This window comes from Cadophora gregata (assembly GCF_030347475.1).
Source record: "Cadophora gregata isolate MNR1 chromosome Unknown scaffold_5, whole genome shotgun sequence".
In the NCBI taxonomy this organism is placed as follows: domain Eukaryota; kingdom Fungi; phylum Ascomycota; class Leotiomycetes; order Helotiales; family Ploettnerulaceae; genus Cadophora; species Cadophora gregata.
Genome location: NW_026695928.1, coordinates 1,495,751 through 1,515,689, shown reverse-complemented (window position 1 = coordinate 1,515,689; position 19,939 = coordinate 1,495,751). Strand labels below are relative to the sequence as shown.

The 19,939-nt window shown below is 49.7% G+C and overlaps 4 protein-coding genes across 4 annotated transcripts; 1 reads left to right on the top strand and 3 right to left on the bottom strand.

The window, feature by feature from the left end:
* Positions 1-209: 209 nt before the first annotated feature.
* Positions 210-599, top strand: ONS95_011264 (uncharacterized protein; the record flags this gene model as incomplete). The annotated part of the gene is made up of 1 exon (XM_058504866.1): positions 210-599. The coding sequence occupies one exon, from the start codon at positions 210-212 to the stop codon at positions 597-599; it is 390 nt and encodes a 129-aa protein (XP_058359422.1).
* A 9,547-nt stretch (positions 600-10,146) lies between these two features.
* On the bottom strand, positions 10,147-12,191 carry ONS95_011263 (uncharacterized protein). The gene has a single exon (XM_058504865.1). It carries the CDS (start codon positions 11,425-11,427, stop codon positions 10,285-10,287), a length of 1,143 nt encoding a protein of 380 aa, XP_058359421.1. The 5' UTR covers positions 11,428-12,191; the 3' UTR covers positions 10,147-10,284.
* Positions 12,192-13,429: 1,238 nt separating this feature from the next.
* ONS95_011262 (uncharacterized protein) lies at positions 13,430-18,091 on the bottom strand (the record flags this gene model as incomplete). The annotated part of the gene is made up of 2 exons (XM_058504864.1): positions 16,033-18,091; positions 13,430-14,676 (listed from the first exon to the last, which is right to left on the bottom strand). The coding sequence occupies exons 1-2, from the start codon at positions 16,652-16,654 to the stop codon at positions 13,430-13,432; spliced, it is 1,869 nt and encodes a 622-aa protein (XP_058359420.1). The 5' UTR covers positions 16,655-18,091.
* Positions 18,092-19,049: 958 nt separating this feature from the next.
* Positions 19,050-19,802, bottom strand: ONS95_011261 (uncharacterized protein; the record flags this gene model as incomplete). Its single annotated transcript, XM_058504863.1, has 1 exon — positions 19,050-19,802. One exon carries the CDS (start codon positions 19,800-19,802, stop codon positions 19,050-19,052), a length of 753 nt encoding a protein of 250 aa, XP_058359419.1.
* Positions 19,803-19,939: the final 137 nt, after the last annotated feature.

Sequence of the window (19,939 nt, the reverse complement as noted above, 5' to 3'; positions counted from 1 at the left end):
GGACATGTAATTCCTTCCCATCAAGGGATCCTGCGCCGTTTGTTTTCTCGCTACATTTTCATACCATCACACCCTTTCCGTAAAATCATCACTTCATCCTAATCATCTTACAACCCCCAGACTTCTTCTAAACAACCCTCTCTTCCCCTCCCCACTCCTCTTCCCAGTCTGTACATCCCTCTCAGCAGCAACCAATACCTCCTCATTAAATGGAAATCCCGGCCCGTATCCCCATCCTGACAGCATCACCATCCCTCTCGCTCGATCGCCTCCCGCTTTCACTCCCACTTGAGCTCGAACTGCCACTTCCACTTCCCTGTCGCTCGCCGGCTCTGTGGTGGTGGTGGTGGTGCATGGATGAAATGGTGGGTGGTGTGGTAGTCCCTGTTCGACTTCCTGATCCGGTGGTTGAGCTGGAGCTGGATATCGGCAGGGAGAACGAGGATGCGGAAGAGCGTAGCATGAATGATGGGGCGAGAGAGTGTCGTTTTGATGATTTTTTGGACGATGAAGGGACGGCGAGGAGCTCTGCTGGGATTGGTAGTGGGGATGCGGTTCGCTTTTTGCGTGATGGGTGCCCGGGTTTGGGGGAGACGTAGCGGCGGGAGGTTGGGTGTTTGGGTTCGTAAGCTGGGAAAGTTGTTGGTGGGAGGGGGAGGTGGGTAGTTGAGTTGGATTTTGGAGTTGGGTGTGAGGAGGAGGGAGAGGGAGAGGACAGGGATTGTTCGGCGCCCATCTTGGAGGAGACGTTGTATTCGGGAAGGAATATAATTCCTTTTCTTGGAAGCTTGAAGAGAAAAAGCAAACGTGGGTCAAGTTGAGGATATATGAGGTTGTCGCTTCTGTGTTGTTGTGCTGCCGGATCCCGGCTAATTAACTGTTGTCGGTTTGGCTGGATGAATTGGTTTGTATCCTTGAAAACAAAATAATGTTTGGCCCAAATTCGAGAGGGTGAGGTTGAACTCTGTTGTGTCGTGATATATTCTGGTAAAAGTGTGATTTGCCTATTTGTTGATATGGTCGGATGATCTATGTGCTCTATCAGAAGTTCGATCTGGATATTTTGAGATGGACCGGGAGATTTCCAGAAACTCTATTTGAATGCCGGTTGAGTATACTCAGATGAGATGATATGGCATGAGGTGAAATCAGTTTGAGATTAAGTTAAGATCCGAGCCGAAATGAACGATTCTTTCAAAAGAAGAACCAGAGCGGGCAGGAGAAATCGTCAGAAGAAACTGAAAACTCTTCCCTCCAAGTATCCAGTCTCTCCTCTTGTATTTATTTATGGAACATTTCGATGTGGGGTCTCCTTGTCCACTCTGCCATGTCTGTCCGTCATGATGCTGAGCCAGTTTAATCCATTAGCTGCAGTAGAGGAACGCCCGTCCCGTCTTGGCTGGGTCGTGTTCTGGAAGTTTTTTACGTGGTGTTTGGATTTTGGACGCTTAGGGGCTCGGCTAGCTGGGCTCGTGGATGCTTTTATTGGAGGGCATCGGCTCCGCATCGAGGATCTTACGCTCGAGGGAAAACATGCGCGACCGCTTGAGGCTCGGACTATTGTTTCTGGGTGTCTTGGTCGCTTGTGAGCGAACTGCTGACAATGGGACGATGGTGATCCTAGGCTGTGTTTTGCTCAGGAATGTCGCCTTACTGATTTGGGACTTTGAGGAGAAATCTAGGTAGGTACCTCAGGTAGAAAAGGATGGAATCCTGATCATGTGGATGTGGGGTGTCCACTGTTTCCGGCAACCCGGGTTGATTCAATTCGACTTTGCGAGGGTGTGGTGTGTCCTGGTACGAAGTAGAAAGATGGAGGCTGATTCGGATCGATAGATTTGATTGGGAAGATTACCTGTTTTGCCTGTCAGATGGCTCCACCGTGCTGATTGATCACTGCAGTGCAGGAAAAAAAAACTCTGTCGTTTTGCTGTCAGCTTGTCGGTCAGCGTCAACTTGAGCTCGGTCCGAGAGACCAGCAAAGGCTATCTTGGTGTTCCTCGTTGCGTCAAGGCGTCATTTGAGGGGTCGGTGGTGTTGGTGTTGGTGTTGGTGTTGGTGTTGGTGTTGGTGTTGCGGCTGACGGACATGTTTCGACGGCGTATCCCTGGCTCGTAAGTTACATTAAGCTATGTGTTTGGAGCTTATTCCGTTCGTCCTCCCTACCCTAGATAGAGTTCGCTCCTATCGTCTTTACCCTATTTCAAAGTTCTTCCCTTTGCTGAGAAGCAGTCGCGAAATCTGGCTGGTCGAGGTCGAGGTACCTCTGGCCCATCAGCTGATACCCCGCGAACCATGTACGGGTACATACATGTCTCAGACGATCATGCTCGATCATGATCGTGCACAATAGTCCGAGGCGGCCCGTTCAAATCTCAGCCGATTTTGTTCCCATACTGCCCCATCTCATCCTAGTGTCTTGGGAATGGAGCCGTGCCCGCTGCCGATGCACCGAGGGGGTGCAGGTGCACAGAAGAAGAAGAGTCGAAGAGAAAATCCCCTTCTCTTCTCTCTTCTACTCTTCGGCCCCTGGGAACTTCGCCATCCAGTTCATGGCCGTTATAATAATAACGCTAACGCTGTGTTGTTTGACAAAATAATTGATCACAAGGGTGATTCCCGAAGGCGAAGGACATCAAAGGAGGATGGGATACGTAGGCTCGGTAGGCAAGGGGAAGCTCAGCCTTGTTGACCGGCGGCATTATTGGGGGTCAAGCGACGTTACGAAGTTACTTCGTTAAGGGGGCAGGGGTAGGAGGCTCAGATCAGGGGTGAGCTAGAGCCTAGAGCTACGCCTGAGTGGGCAAGTGGTATGCGGTACAATGGTTCGTTCGTTTTGAGGGCGAAGGGAGATTGTGCGTTTTGTCTGTGAGTTATCATTTTCTCCCTTTCTTTCAATCCTCCAAAAATGCTTAGGAGAGTCGAACAGAACCCAGGACATCTCGTGCATCCGATGTGATAAAATTTGCTTTTAGTAGGCTGAGAGCCATTGCACCAAGAGTGCTGCCTCCCTTCGTCCATGGATCGCGCAATATACCTTGAATTTCGGAAGCTCCAAGTCAAATGTTTTCTTTCTCGAATTTATTTCGCATTTGCATATCTAATCTGCCACTTTGTCATAACAGTTTTGCAAGAGTCTATTTTACTTTTACCTGTCGTGATATTCTGTTTCACTGTCAAGAGTTCCTCACAACTCACTTTTGAATCGTAATGACACTCCACTGCTTGCAGGACTATACGAGACTAGGAGAAAGAGGCAAGCGTATAGGATTCTCACAGTTGATATCTGGTTGATGTCAGAGGACAACCAACCTCATGTACGATTCTGATCTGCTCTGACAGAACTCGACTGATTGTCCGTCAACACCAGAGTACAGTATTTCTATCCACTGAAGCCCAGCGACCTCTAGATTGCTCTAGGAAACTTACCCGAAGAAAGTGGTAATTCACGGCAGTGGGCCTGATTTGAAATCAAAAGAAGAAAAAGCGAGATATCAGAGACATGCGAACCGGGGGGGTTGTGCTTGAACGAAGTGCAAGCATACAGAAACGAGGTATGTTTACAGTGTAACTTACTGCCAAGGTATACTACTAGTAGTTCATTACGACAAGGGTGTTCACCAGAGCAATTACTTAATAAGTATTCCTGAAATTGTTACTGTCAACGGGAATTATCGGTACCAGATAGAAAGAAACGTCGGTCGAGTTTTGACGACTACCTTCTATCGCAGGTAGACTAGCTCGACTAGTCACCTCACTACTACCCACTGTGCATTCTGACTTATTTTGTAATTATTATTGTTAATGTTATTATATCTTCGGTTTTTCTTTGGCGTCACTACGGTCAACTAGGCGTCAAATTCAATTCTGCTGCCATATTTCGTCTTTATCATTATCGATTATCAACCCGGACTCTGATAGACCTACCTCAGTCGGGTCAGCACCATGCAGTCCCTCTTATAAAATCTCAAGGAGTCTTAACAAGCCGCAATCATAGTAAATGTTTGGAGAGACGGATGTAAATACTAACTTCTTGCCTCACTTGTCCATTTGCCGATGTTCTCTTGATAATCTTTCTTTCCACGAAAACCTCTGCTGGCTTTCTGGCCGGACTCACTTATCTTATCTCTCACAGTTGGCACTTAGAAATAAACACACTTCAGGATCCCAGCATTGTACACCTTTGCGTTGCATGTATTTCCGATCACGTGGCTCACATCGGCCTTCAGGATCATCTTTGCTTCTGTTGAAACTTCACGGCTATTATTAGACCTCTAGGTAGAGTATAGCTAGATGGGGAGTTGGTTGTGGCGGGAAGAAAGCGTTTTGTAAGCTGCTCAACGATATGAACCGACCAACAGGTTAGATCCTGCTGAGCACTGTCCGACCTGGTTCATGATTGCGTTTGAGGGATGACTTGTTCCATGTCAAAATCACTTTCACCATCGAGGCACGGTGTTGAATGGTTGGATTTAACCACAGTCAAGGACTGTGGTATTGATTGTGTGAATAGATTGGTGAATCTTAAGAAAAAGGGGGAAAGGTGGCCAGACGTAGAGACTGCATCACACGTTCGGAACAATGATCCCAAGGATCTGTGGAAGTCGTCCTTCATGGATCACAAAGGAGGAAAAATTTGCAGCCTCTACCAAATATCAGCAATTTGTTTTGAAAATACGTTTGCAGAGCTCTCGATCCTCGTTGGATATCCAGGTCCTAAGCTCTATTCTGTCACTTTCACAGCATAGAAACAGAGATTGGAGAAGCAGAAGCTCTCCGTCTGGCCTACCGACTGGTGTCGTGACCAATATCAGGTTTATGAGTTGTACTACATGCAATGATAGACAAGATTTTAGAACAAAACGTTAAGAGCGATGACTGGTTTTACAAGGCGAAAAGTCCAGGCATTGATGTGTTCGCCATGAGAGTGCCATCGCAAAGCCCAGAGCCAAGTCTTGATGATGCACTGATTACTTATGCAACTAAAGAAACCGACTCACAAGACTGTACCCGAATGGTAGCTGCCTCCATGGAAAGGCATTTTCTTGTAGCATTGACGGTCTTCAGGTAACTGATCCGCCACTCTTAAATATGATGCTTCAGTTTCGCTTATGTCAACAAAAAATATCCCATTTGATACAAGACACATCGCTTGCTTACTCCACATTATCATCATTCATCGCGCTTATGAAGGTCTGAGAGCGGTGCTGGGTATCTACTAGGTTAGCAGACAGATTTAAAAAGACCGTTTCTTGCTAGATCGCTCTCTTTGCTCAAATAAGTGAAAGTATACATCGCGGCTTTCTGCATACACCTGATGCTCTAACTTGAGACCGGACTATTGAATCGTGGTGATCATATAAAATTATGATTTGATGTAGCAGATTTAACTGCACCGGTGTGCACTTTTCATGATGCTCGCGTTTTATTTTTCCTGAAGAAGATCAAAAATCGACTCTTACATCTTGAGCATTGTCTTTGGATTTAACTGTCCCTTCTTTCTCATACATCTTTTCTTTCGAGATTTGTCGAATTGTTATCGAGGATGATCTTGCGTCAATCGTCGACTGAGGGGGAACTGTACCAGAATCTGGGCGCCGACCAAAAACTCCAAGGCAACTGCAGTCGAGAAAAGGATTCGGTGTAAGGGCTCCAAACCAAGTACACATTTACTATAGAGGAGTGTTCCTTCAAGTATCGATTGTGTGTGAGCATGAGGTTCTGACATGGACTTGAATAATGAGGTCGTTGGCGGATGCAACGTTTCAAGTGACATTCCAAGCTGTGATTCATCACTGGAAAAAAAAAATCCTACCTGTCGACATAGGCGGACTTGCACTTCGTATACGATTGTCAGAGTCAAATTAGTATGGACACTGGTCTGGATTTAGCTTTCTCTTCTGTAGTATTGGTTTTTAAGACTGGTAGCCTTCGAGTCACTCAGAATATATGCCTCCATATCCAAAGGAACGAAGTCACGCGCAGTAGTCGTCTCTCAATGCTTCGGCTGCCCTATGCCCCATTCATGCTGAATCTAGATCCAACTATCTCATAAGGCTATTCATAAAGCTTTTGCCTGTTTGGCCGATACCATAGGATTGGTGTTGTGTCTGGTCCCAGCAACCTGGGCGGATGCCTCATCGTCACTTCTACAGAACCACGGTTTAACAGTCCATAACACTTCCGGGAAAGCCACGAAGCTCACGTCAGTGCATACAAGCAACTGAAATTAAATCGCAGTCGTAGCTAGTCAATACTGTAATACCACGAAGCAAACTACAAAAAATCAGCGATTCCTCCATAATGGGGGAACCTGTTGGTAGCAGAGCTGCTGGAGAAGCGAATGCTTAATGCCACGAATTTTCAGTTTCAGCAATAAGGCGTAGCTACATACCGACTTCGGTACTCTTCTATCCTCTAATCATGTGAGCTAGCAATACAATATTTGATCTGTTAGTCTAGTCTTGGAGGAGGGCTTTGCAAAGGAGTTTGATTTTGGCACCAGAACTTCCTCGATGCCAGATTACTCCGCGGCCTTACTAAAAGCAGAGTCACGACTCTCTGGCGCCTTCATGAGCCTCGTCAGTACAGAAGAGGTGAAAGGTAGACTTTACCTTAGTGTGAAGTTGTTCCAAATTCTTTCAACAGAGAGCTCGGTGTCGCCGCATTGATGGGGCTTGACTAGTCCATCGAATTACCTATTGGGGCAACATAGTGGCCTTAAGAGCTTCTACCCAGATATGGTCTGGATCTCATCTTGCTTAAATATCACTAATACCGTTGCGTCGGAAGCTGACCTAGCTCGGAGCTTTTGTTTGACGGCTGCATGTCACTTCACATCTGGTACCTTACTATTATAGCTTGTCGGGGAAGACATCCTAGTGCTATACCAGCACCATGATCTTTATCCTAAATTCTTAAGACATCCCAAAATGATGCTAGTAATACCAGAATACCTATGACTATCAACAATGCAACCCTCAAAGGAAGCAAAGTAACATCGCTAAGCGAGCCCCTGAAAATGCATACACGCTACGGAAAATAGACGAGTCATAGATAAATCTAGGAATGTAACATCGTCCATTCCATTTACCATATAACCACATCTCGGACGTTTCACTGCAGAAAATCCTCACAGATTGTCATGAGATCCTTGCCATATCAGAATCGATCCATCGCTACTTGCAAAAGGACCAGAATCCCATCTCGTTTCCAACATGACGGAGTAACCACCGAACAGTGCATGATACCTTCAACCCAGCACCCCAGTACAATCTACCTTCGTGCAGTAGCGGTGCCCATCCCGGAGCAACGGAGAAAAGGGGCCAAGGAGAAATCATCTGCATTACTCCGGAAAAAGTAAGATGGAGGAGATCTCCGAGATGCTGAGTGTATTAGATTACCGCTGCGCAGTCCATCGTCATACCATGTATTGAGTTTCGTTCATCTGGTAGACCTGGTATCCATCCAACACCAAGCACTGCTCCGACAGGGATGCCCATCATGCACCAGCAGGTCCATCCCAACACGCAGGCGAGAAGCCAGAACCAAAGGTTATCAGCAAGATATATCCCTGCGTGTCTGGAATCAATACGTCCACACCACTGTTTCGCTAGCACCGTCCCTGCACCTTCAGCGAAGCGAGAAGTCTAATGGACAAACAGAAATAGAGTGGATGCGGACTACGGAGGCACATCGAGGAGCGAACCTTATTTTCCTATCTTGAACTGTACAGTAGTTTCTGCAACGCGCCTTTTGAAACACCTACTGTCCCTCCATACAGACAGAACAGCACGATAAAGGGCAGTACCCCGCACTTGCAGTACGGCACCTACCTGACGCACCTAAATATCTACTGCACAATGATGTACATGCGATAGCATGCAGGGAAGAAGCAGTAGCTAGGCCTCACATTTCACAGTTTGGTGTTAGCTCTTTTTGTTTTTGCTGCGGCACTACTGCTGCACAGACGAGGTTGGATGGCTGCTGATGGCTGGATGGCTGGATGTCAATATATCCGGTCTCGAGACTACGCTACTGCACTTCACTGCAGCACTGCACAGCACAGAAACTATATAGCCGGCAACCTAGTGCAGTAGCCAATCTTGCTACATTTATCAGATCTGGAGTTTGTCCGATCCGGCATGGTCAGTCTCATCCTGGTGGCGGGGTAGTTTTGAAGTCCGTGTCATGGCTACTACGGTTGTATCGAAGCTTGTTTTCGGCCACACATCAAACATACACTAGACTGGACGAGATAGTTGAGTCTGAATGATGAGTCTTGTCAGTCCAATCAGTCTCACTCCCAGCTACAAGGTTGACTTGACTTGACTTCAGCCGGTAGGCAAAAGATCCGACATGAGAATACCCTGAACTACCTTGACTATGTACCCCGCTATCAGATTCAGATGGTACTGTAGTAACTAGCAAGGAAAGGAGGTCGGAAGGATGATCCGAAGGATTCTCAAGCCTCTGTCTTGCGGATGAGTATACCGAGACTCCTAACCGAACCGTCTGCCTGAGACGAGATTTTGACATATTACTGGTCAAGTGTCCGGGCCGAATATCATGTAAGATAGCCAAGTGAGGTCACATAATGGCTTCAGATCTCGATTCCCATGTTCTCCTTGTTTGCGCTGTCTTTCACTGGGTTTGCCTTGCATATTTAGATGAGAGAAAGGAGCGTTTTGTTATTGTCCAGGACCACGGAAGCCACCTGCAAGCGAGATCAAGCTTTGCGAATTGCTGATAATCGAAGATCCAATCGCATGGTATTGAACTTACTTTCTTCTACATGTTCACCATTAAAGCATACTTGATAAGCTTTCGTATTATTTAAAAGGCACAGCGCTTCCCACCAACCTTGTTTCTACGAACTACGATCTACGCTGGTTAGATATGGCATGGCGGGCTTCAAAGCGTGTATCAAGTATGCCATCGCTTCTAAATCGGACGTTTTTATATTGTTTCATCCAGTCCGTGAAACCTCTTAAACTTTGACTGCCGAGCGAAACCAGCAGAACCCAGACGAGGAACAATTCTCCGATTGACATCAGAAGCAACGCACGAACATTGTGGAAGCGGTGTTTGTTTCGCCTATAAATACTCAGATGAAAATCTCGAGCTAGGACGATTGCTAACTGCAATTCTCCGAAAATCCCATTTGTGTCCGGACTACGACGTGCCGTGCTTCTAAATCTTAAGCTTAAACATAGACCATTTGAGATTTCTATTGCATCCATGCGCGCCACGTCTAGCCAAATTCATCCTTCCGTGCAGCAACGAGGAAAGGCGCCGAGGTCATAGTTCGTTTCACAGGTATGTAGAGCTGGTATTAGAAGCTAACTATTCATCCAGATGTCAGTCCGCCATGACCCTACTCTCGTCTGAAAGAGTTCCGACGGAGATATTTCCAAACGAGATCATGACCAGGGACGGCAGTTAAAAGGTTCCGGGTGCCCCCAGGTATATACTTTCACCCCATCTCCGGTATTGACTTAGCTTACAGCATATCTTCACCAGCCTCCCATATTTGCTACCTTCCAAGTTTTGTCTTTCTAAATCCCATCGAGATTCTCCCTCCCATGTCGAGCCAGCGATCCGAAGATCTGGAGCAGAGACTGAGGCGACGATCGATAATCAGGGATCATGGAGAATCGAGCTCTTGGTAATGAGGTTATTACTAGGTTCAGCGATCAAGTTTCGTCCTGAGAAAAATACAGATGAATGGTCCAAATCTCAGTGACTTTCCAGAGTGCTGGTATAGAATTTGTTTTTAAACGGTGAATTGAACTCAATCCTTGTTGCAAGGTCTACTGTTATTGCCCCATTTCCCAGCAAGGCTACTCTCAAGAAATTATTTCTTTGCCAGTTTAGGAATTGCAACACATGACAGGGAGGGATCATGCTAGGAAAGAAGAGAGACTGAGAGCAGGTGAGACCAGGACGCTGCGCTACCTCATGAGGATGCTCATCATGAGATAGCACGAGTGTCAACTATCGACTAGCATCATCTCAGTCGCTCTATCATCGTACTTGATTAATCCAGCCCCGCCATGCCTCGGATTCGGCCTCGGTAAAGAGTCCATGTCACAATTTAGCATGGGAAGCGAAGTAAGATGAATGTAAACACAAATACTGAATTTAAGCGAGTCGGGCTCTTTCGTTCTCTCAGCAGATATCCATTGACCGCGACCCAGAATAGCCAAGTAAAGACTTCGATCTATCTTCCATCTCTTGATTTGAAAAAACCTGCAGTTCTCAAAATTTGCGCAACGCCATCTCTCACGCCTTCAAATTCCACTCCTCCCCCTCCAAAACCCACATCTCACTCCTTGTCCTCAACACGCTGACTTTCACACTCTTCAAGCTCTTACACCCCGCCAGAACAACCGCATCCAACACATCTTTACTCAACCCACTGGTCTCTCCCTCCTTAATACTCTCTGCAAACTCCTTCCCCGGCACACCTACTAATTCCAATACTTCCACCCCAGCACCCTTCCCATCCTGCCCAAGAACCTCAAAGACTTCACCCCACCCTTTGTCCACCGTGACGGTCAAGCCTAGGATCTTGACTTTTGGGCACGCCGAAATGATATTCTTGACCTGCTCGACAGAAACTTCAAACATGGTAACATCCAGCATAACCATCTCCTTCCCCACATCCTTCAATGCATCCACCAAGCCCTCCGTCTGCCCCTTCTCAACAGGCAAAATCCCCACCTCAGTTCCTTCCCTATCATCCTCATCATCCGTAATATCCGGCGCCGAAATACTCGCCGTGAGTCCCAACAATCCTGTGTTCGCAGTCCCACCCGTCTCAGCGCCTTTCTTCAAAAAGTCCACGATCTCAGCGCTTGGAACACTGCTCAAGAACTGCGGATCCGAATGCCGATACGTGAAATTGACTTCCAAGAATCGCAGACTTGGAGATACTCTCCCAGCAAGCTCGGCATAGAATCCTTTCGGTCCAAATACATCCAGGAGATGCAACTCCCTCAATTGGGTCTGGAACCGAAAGAAAGTCACCGCATCATCCTTACTGTAGGTCGTCGTGCCAGCCAGCAATTGCGAATATAGCGTCAAACTCTTGATGCCCATGAGTTTCTTGCCGAGCTCGGTAAGGAAGCCGGGTGGGTAACCGAGGGAGAAGAGCTCGAGGGTGAGGGCGGTGATGGATTGAGGGAGGTCGGGGACGGAGAAGGGTTGGTCGAGGAGAGGTTGGTATTCGTCGAGTTTGATGTCCGAGGTGAGGATTAGGGACGTGAGGCCGGCGGTGAAGGCTTCCGGGGGGAAGGTTGGGAGGTTGAATGTTTGGAGGGGGATTTGGGCCGCGCGCGCTTCGGAGGGGGCAACGGGGTGAGAGGATTCAAGGGCGCTGGCTTTGTCGGAGAGGAAGGTTGCGGGGGAGGTTGAGGTAGACATCTTGTAAAGCTTCGAGGTAAGTGATTCAGTTGGTTGGTTGGTTGGTTGTTTGCTTGGAAATGAGCCTTGGAGGTTGAGGTAGGCGAAACTGAGTCTGCAGTACTAATTGCCAATTGCCGTACAGGACGAAATGCGAGACTGAAGATGTCTTGTAGCTTGTATAGTACAATACTCACATCGGGGGAGATGATAGAAATAGAAGAAGGACGAAGGAAGGAAAGGGAAGGAAGAAGAAGAAGAAGAAGAAGAAGAGATTGAGAAGCCGTCCTCCCCGCTCGCATCTAACTGAGATACCTATGCATTGGCGCGTCGTCACATTGAGGGGTCAAGTGCAGAGCAGAGCAGAGCTTACTTACATTGCATTCCTTACCTCCTCTTACAAGTAGCTCTAGCTCGCTGTCTGTACCCTGCCTCGCCTGCGCTGATTATCTGTTGGAACTGAGGTGAAGTGAGGGGAACCCTCTTTGATACAGGGGTTGCACCAGCACCAGCACCAGCCCAAAGTGTGGGGTAAGTTAGGTTGATGGAGTGGGAGTGGGAGTGGGAGTGGGACAGCCGTCCGGAGAATTAAAGGCACGGATCCCGAGCCTCGCCCGACGATGGTGCAGCCAATGAGATGAGAGGAGGGCGGGTCCAGGCAATGAATGTACAGTACTGTATTGACGGGAAGGTTCGTATTACACACCCAGATTCCACACCCAAAGAAGTGACGATGGAGTGGCAGAAGTAATTAGGTCCAGAAGAAGAAGAAGAAGAAGAAGAAGCCGAAGTGATTTCCTGTCTGTGCATGATATTCTCTCCTCTAGCACGCGTGAAAATGCCCAGTGGCCCCGAGGCCCCCCAAATCATGCCTTCCATTGGAAAGCAGCACCGTGAGTGGGGCGGGTCTCCTGGCTTGGGGTCTGTGCCTGAGCCTTTGCTGTGTTGGGCTGGCTCCCAGCGTCGGGCCTCCAGGGCTGGCTTGGGGTTGGCTGTGGCCTCTGCTCGCTCCGGGCCTCAGCGGCCTCTTCCTCGACGGACTGCCTGGCCTGGACTGGACTGGACAGGACAGCACAGGAAAAGTAAAGTCAGGCAGATTATGAGTACCTTACCTTACTGAATGGAATGGCAGGTAGGTATGGTTTCTCCCTTTTCATCCAAGTAATCTACCTATCCTTTCAGCCCACCATCAGCCTGATCATGATCCCTCACCGACACCTCTTTAAGAAAGCAGGGCGTGCCCTCGTCCCTCGTCCCTCGTCCTCCTGCTGAATGACTCCACTCACGTCAGCATCAAAGCTCTCTCTTCTTCATGCTCCTCCCCGTCTGGGCTCCATTTTTTCCGTCTTGTTTACCTGGCGAAGAGATACACTTACAGATATAGCGCATAGCGTTATGGCTCTAAGTCGCTTCGCGAGATTACATGGAAGGCTAGTTGCCGCATCTCAAAAATTCTCCGCTCAACGAGCCCCCAGCCCAAACCAACCAAAACCTCTGCACCTCACAAACACACAAACAAGCCTGGGAGCGGAAAGGGACCTGCACACGAGCATCGAGACCATCTTTTCCATCAACCACTCATTCTGTATTGACTATTCATCATACCCCTCTCTGCTGTCTGGAAACCCCAGCGCTCAAGGATCCCTTCATATATCTTACAACGAATGCCAAACCCCCCTGCGCCAAAGAAGTTCTCTCGCTCGAATGCGAAAACGCCAACGCGATGCGCTATGCCCCTGCGATATCTACCACAAATCCCGAAACGAAACGGAGAATAAAAAAAGACAGCAAACTAATATACATGGGTGGTATCTTGACATGATAGGGAAAATTCGGTCTCCCGAAGTTATATTTTGTACATGAAATGGACCACAATGTCCTGGACACAATGCCGACGTTGTGCGGCCGCTGGAGGACACCAACACCTCTCTACACCTGGAAATCTGGGACAAGAGCTGTACACTGCAGGAGATTCGGTCATCAGAGAGCGCGGCAAGAAAGTAACCACTCGAGGTCGCTTGGATCAAAGACCTCGTCGACCTGGTTGTTCGAGCAGACCGCCAATATCCACCCGACCACTGCGATCATCCCTTCGTCGCGTAGGATCCATCGATGAAGCTTCCCCACGTTGATCCCGAATCGGGGGTAGCTGGAGGTCATGTGGACGCTGTGATTGCATCTGCCCTTGAGTCTGTGGAAGTTCGCTGCGCGGAGTCTGATACGGAGCTGGAACCTGAGGATACTCTGGCCGCTGGGGCTGAGCGAAACCTGTCATACTCGCGGATGATGTAATACTAGGGCCAAGAGCGCCTGGCGTCCGGTATGCACTCATGTCTCCGCGAGGATCTCCGAATCCCGGGGTTGGCCCAAATGGCGACGCCCCTTGGGAGTGCTGGTACCCTTGCTGAGGAGTCTGATAACCATATTGAGAATCTCTTGAATAGGTCTCACGCGAAAACGGAGAGGACGAAGGTTGATGGAAAGTCTGAGGCGTGGCTGGCAACACAAGTAGAAGGATGATGAAATATGTCGAATCCCTTTTCGCTAAGCCGAGGCGAACCTGGAAAGTCCTTTGTTGACCATCTGGCGCTTGAAAGGTGAACATCTCTTGCCGTTCCGTTCTCACCATACCAATCTCATCTTGGCCAAAACCGACACTCTGAATAACGTGGTCTTCCTCGAATTTGGCGAGATAAATGGGTGGCAGATAGTTAGGCTCCCTGTCTCGACGTTCGTCCTCGAAGATTCTTTGCAATCGTGCAACTTTATCTCGATCGTTGACACTCACAACATCCTGAAGTCGCCTCGATTGAATGGACTGAACCCCAATCGTTTCGCCAAAGCTCTGAGTCGTCTTGGAAAATTGCATTTCCATGGTGAGGTATGCGCATGGTGGCTCATAAGATGGTACCGTTCTGGGAGTAGGGGGCATAGGTGCTCCGTATATGTTGGCATCTGCGGGTGATGCGTGCTCCAGGAATCTTGGTCCCATGGGACCACCACCCATAGGGCCTCCTTGCGATTTCAAAACTCTGTACGAGCCGGATCTTTGAAGGGGATCTTGACCAAATGGCGAAGGGTCGCTAGATGCATATAAAGAAAGTGGCCGTCTCATGGACGGGTCAGCAGATGGAGGATAGCCAGCGCCAACAACCTCGTACCGAGATTCACGATCATCTCGTAATCGGGGGCGACCCCTTTTCTTGTGTTGTACATCGATACAGGATTCTTCTTTCCCGTTGCTCAGGCAGCGGGAACATGGTCGTTGGGCTGCAACAACGAAAGATTAGTAAGGTCAATATCAGACGGCGATAATTGCTCAAGAAGTTAAGGATTGTGTCTCCGCAATTAAGGAAAGCTTCCGCTGATCTCCCCATCTTGTGGACAGCGGCACACTAGTGTTGCAAATCAAAAATTCGAAACCACCCAACAGAAGCGCCATCTCGCATGGTCGCTTTCCATGACCTCAATTGTCAAGAGAAGGCGGATTACAAAAGCCGAGGGGCATCCAGCTCATCTGATGGATACAGCTTGAGCGGACCTTGACCCTGAAACGACCGAGGCAGGTTCCGTGGGTTCAGCTGAGCCGTGTTCCAGAAGGAGTTGGGAGGTCATTTCTCAGGCCGGGTCCCAGAAGCCCAGAAACCCAGAACCTAGAAACCCGACAAACTCAGAGGCTAGTCGATCTCGCGCAAAACGCGGGAGACAGGCGGCCCGGAAAAGAAAAGGTTGTCGCGAATTCGAGGTCAAAAGAAAGATTTGAAGCCCAAACCCCGCTTCTTTTCTGACCTCTGATCCCTGACCACTGGCCTGGATTGAGGCGATCAGAACAGATGGGAGGCTGCTGAAATGCTCGGGTTCTGTCGGGCAGACCAAGAATAGCATAGGCTGCTGAAGAGATCTAACGCAAGCAAAACACGCGCATACCACGAGGGCCTGGCTTTGCCCGCCTGCTTACTTGCTTGCTGGCTCGAGTGGCTCACGCACAGCACAGCATAGCATAGCATAGCACAGCACAGCACAGCACAGCTCATTACCGCTAAAACCTCGGTGGGAACCCGCCAATCGGGCCGCGACCCCGCCATTTCCAGCGCTGCACCACTGCAGTACAGCCGGATTGACAAGAGCCCTGATCCCTTCAGCGATCTTCCGCCGTCGCTATGGCCGCTGCAAATCATCTCCCTGACATCGGGTGTGCTGTCGGCGGACGCAGACATACCCGACCAGCCACTGAACTGCGGACGACTTGACTTGCGCAAAACTCTGCCAAGCATCGCAGAACAGTGCGCTGCAGTTCTTAGCACTGCTCCTGCTCTGCTCGCTTGCGCAGGGTAGCAGCAGCTGCCGGGATATTCGCGATTCGAGATCGTCTTGATGGCTCAGCACTTTCGGATATGGCCCATGGCCAATAAACCAGGCACGGACGTCACAGTAGAACTTTCTAACCAAGACGAGCCTGCGCCACAGCAAAGAAAAAAAGTATTGATGCATGCTCGCGATCGGAGACTAATGCGGATATCTTCTGCATGGAAAAGCAAAAAGCAACAAGTATGGGGATCATAGCTGAGACAGAACATACCATCACATCTGCATGAAGTTAGCCTGTATTCGAACTGTAGAGAAGACCAACATACCTTAGATGAGCCCTCTTGCATGGCACACATGCCGAAGCTACATGACCTTTGGTCTTTCTCTGCTGCTTTGGTGACTGAAAGTCAGCCGACTCCCGCATAGGCGCTCTTTCAGGTGCTGAGAATGGCGGAGGTATCTGTTGAGGGTGGGGTTGGTAGCCATGCATTTGATGTTGCTGCTGTGGATGCTGCTGTGGTTGCTGTTGGGCTATTTGCGGAAGAGGTTGCTGGTATTGCATAGGCGCCACAGGAATATGTTCTGGTCTGTATGGTCCTGGATACGGTATTGGGGAGGCCTGTTCAGGCGCGTACCCCCTCATGGGAGGACCCCTTTGTTCTATATGCTGCTCCATCTGAGGTGTCTGCATTCCCCGATAGACGTCCTGCCCAACCGATCCATAGCTTCCATGACCACGATCGCTGGAGTCGGGGTTTCGTCTTGGTGGAAGCGGCGGAGATCCTGACATGGGCGGAGAGGGATATGCCCTTGAACGAGCACTGTCGGACGCCGCTCTGGCCCAACTCAGATCGAGAGAAAAGCGCGCCAGGTCTGATTTACCTCGACGTTCGCCGAGTGAGGTGTATGGATTATCGCGACGAGGTGTTGGGGATTGCATGGAAAAGACGGAGCTTAGTGATGGTGGTGCTCGTCACGGAAAATTGACTCCAACCTCGCACACATCCAGCCGCAGGGCGAAGTAATCCTTATGGTTCGATCAATGGTTTCTCGAAAGGCAATTAGTATATGCCTGCTGAAGCGTTGGTTGATGCGACCAACTATTGAGATGGTAGAGTCTGATTTATGCCTTTTGCATGCTTTTTCTCTGCGTTTCTCAGCACACTGTTCCCATGTTGAATCATTCACAAGCATCCACTGACCTTGTCTTCTTCCTTCTGCTATAGGCAATGCCTAGCCAGTGATCGAAACTGCAGTGCCGTCTGTAACCTCGTTGGAAGCAAGGAGTGACGTGCTCGAAGATGGGAATAGGAACGGAACGAGCCAATCGGTTCAAGATAAGTTTAATAACTGCAAGGCAGATGTGAAATGTTTCCCAGAATGCCGTGGCAGAAGAGGTGCAGCAAAGAGTCTGTTTGGATGGGCAAGTTGTATCGTGGTACTGATGCACCTTCTTTGGCTGCAGTGGTGATTGTGGTTAAGAGATGGGTGATTTGTGATATTCGGATTTGGTCGGGAAGGGGACAGACTGAAGGTCGTGCTGGAAATACAGTCAGTAAGTAAAATCAAGGATACGAAAAGACATTGAGTGATCTGGAAGAGCAAATGGGGCGGACGACGAGTGTTAAAGTGTGGCTCTACTCGGAAAGATTTAGGGTATGTTGGACTGAAAGGTGGGTACCTTGAGCGCAGGCGTCAATGAGGGAGGGGGGGTTACTCGCAAGGACAGGGTACTGATAAGATACAAGGGCTGTAGTAGCGTGCGGTGCAGCAGAGTACAAAAAGATTCGGAAGGGAAATGTTGAATGTAGGGTACTAGATGAACATGAAGTGCGCAGCTGCAACGGGCTTAGCTGAGAAGGGAGGGAAGGGTACGCAGGACAAGCAAGGCCTAGGTTGGTAGCGGTTGTGGTTGTGGTTGTGGATGTTGAGGTGCAGGTGCAGTGCAGTGCAGTGCAGTGCAGGGGCTCCTGTGAGGCAAGCCGCCGTTGATGATGGCGGGTGGCAGTTTGGAGGAAGGGAAGGGAGGGGAAAGAGGAGGTAAATAGACCGAGCAGAGCAGCGATGTGAGGGAGATAGGCCAGGCCAGGTACGTACCGGGAGCAGTAGAATCCCAGAATCCAGTGCAGTCTAGACGTAGCGTAGTGCGAAGTGACTTGCTGGAGGCACCCCTCTTGGTGGTGGTGGTGGTGGAATTATTGGCGTTCGAGTAGGGCCAGGCAAAACCGTTGTCAAGCTGGGAACCCCAGGTAGCGCAGGGACTGGTTGGGATCGGGATCAGTTGCGTGGGAGAAGGGAGTCAAGAAGGCAGCTGGGCCGGGTCGAGTCGACTCGGTTTGGGTCGAATCGAATCGACTTGACTTGACTTGACTTGACTTGACTTAAGTTGGCTTTCTTTTCGGCTGGTCTTTTAGCTTTGTCTCTGATGGTGAAGCGGGCGTTCGTGCGGTGCGGTTTCTGACTGGGAGCTAGAGTCGCTAGTGAGCCAGGGCCTGGGGCTGATGCTGGAATGTCGGCTAGTCAGGCTTAGGCCTGCGGACAGGGCAGGGGAAGGGCGAGAAGGGGTAGCGGAGCACAGCAGCGCAGGGGACTGAGCAGGGGACCAGGGCCAGGGCAGCTAGGGGTGCTGGGGGTGCTGGGGACTCACTGAGTAGCAGGGACAGGGGCAGGGTGTGCCCGGACGTGCTCGTCGTGGCGTGCTAGGAGCAGTTGATCGCAAGGATAAAGGTATGGGCTGGTGCGGTAGAGTCTGGTATGCCTGGAATCCCTGTTAAACTTTAGTTAGGTCTCCGAGATTCAAGACTTGCTGGTACAGTATGGAACCGAAATGCAGAGGCAAAGCATCCTGCAAATGCAGCTGTGGCGCAGGTACCAGATGGAGAACAGGAACAGGACAGCACAGCACAGGACGGGACGGAGACTTGAGGCCAGACAGAGTATACGACATTCCATGTCAGAGGACGGGACTTCCAAGCGAACCTCAACATCCTGTGAGACAGTAGGGGCGCATATCGAGAGGTTCATCCCACCAGATCCTGAGATGAGTGCCGAAAGGACTGGGGGACCAGAGTCGCTCTAATCCTCCCTCAATGGAGTCAGAGCAGGTATTGTACATTGCGTGTTGGCCAGGGATCTGAGGTCGGGGAGCGTCATTTGGGATATGTACGGATAAACGTTGATGCTGATGTGGAAACCGTTCCACTGATATACACCCCACCTCAAGTGTAGTTGTTGCCCAGGTGTAGGCGACACTTAGGCGTCCACCTCGTCCTGTTTCTCTGGCGAACGAGTATGCCCAAGAAGAGGCACTTCCATTGCCGTGTCCAGGAGAATCCCTAAATACCCTGCTCCAAGGAACCTTGGATGAAAAGTGCGGCTCGGTTGGACGGCAGTGTCGAAGTTGGTGGTGGTACCTGGCTAAGGCGGCTGGAAACGGGAATCGACTGAAGGGGAGGACACTTGCCCATGCCATGCCATTGCGATGCCTGCCATGTTCGACGGTGGCAATACAGGATGTGCTTTGTGGGTCCAATCAAGATACAGATGAATTCGGATTTGGATGATTGGAATTGGATTGATGCATGATTGTGAAGCGCGTACCTTTTTCCCTCCTTGTGCAGCGAGGTGTGCCAGTGATTCGACCAGGGCAATCGAGCTGTGAATAATCTCCGTAGGGACTGCTTCCGAGATATGCAGCTGAGCTGGTGTCGTTGGTGAAGCTGGCGACTTTTACTCAGTCCGCGATCAAGAGATGATGATTCGGCGATGGTGGACTCGAATCTCTTCGAATACAAGCACAAGCACTGGGAAGCCTTCCAGGTACGAGTCCGAGTAAAAGGGAGAGAGCCAACAGCGGCTGGAGGGGTTGGCGGGAGCGAGAACGACTGACTGACTGCCAGGACGTATTCCGTTGTAGAATCGAGAGTAACGACGAGGCCGGGGGAGTTGAACATGTAAATACTCCTCGGCCAGCAAGGCTGGCTGGGCTGGGCAAGGCTTCCCTCTCCAATGGACAGCGAACGGACGAACTGATACACTTGATCGCTCGGACTAATACTGGGCTGGCGAAATGACGGCAGACCCACCATCTCTGGACGCAATGCAATGCAATGCAATAAAAAATAGAGTAATTTACCTCCAGGACGAGGCAAAACGGAGGGAGGGTAGCTCGAAAGGGAAGTGCAAGGCGGCTGCTGCTAGGGCCGGTACGGTACAGTATTATTGC

What these genes read in the sequence shown, in the direction of transcription:
- ONS95_011263 (XM_058504865.1), bottom strand. Translation starts at nt 11,427, where the DNA reads ATGTCTACCTCAACCTCCCCCGCAACCTTCCTCTCCGACAAAGCCAGC.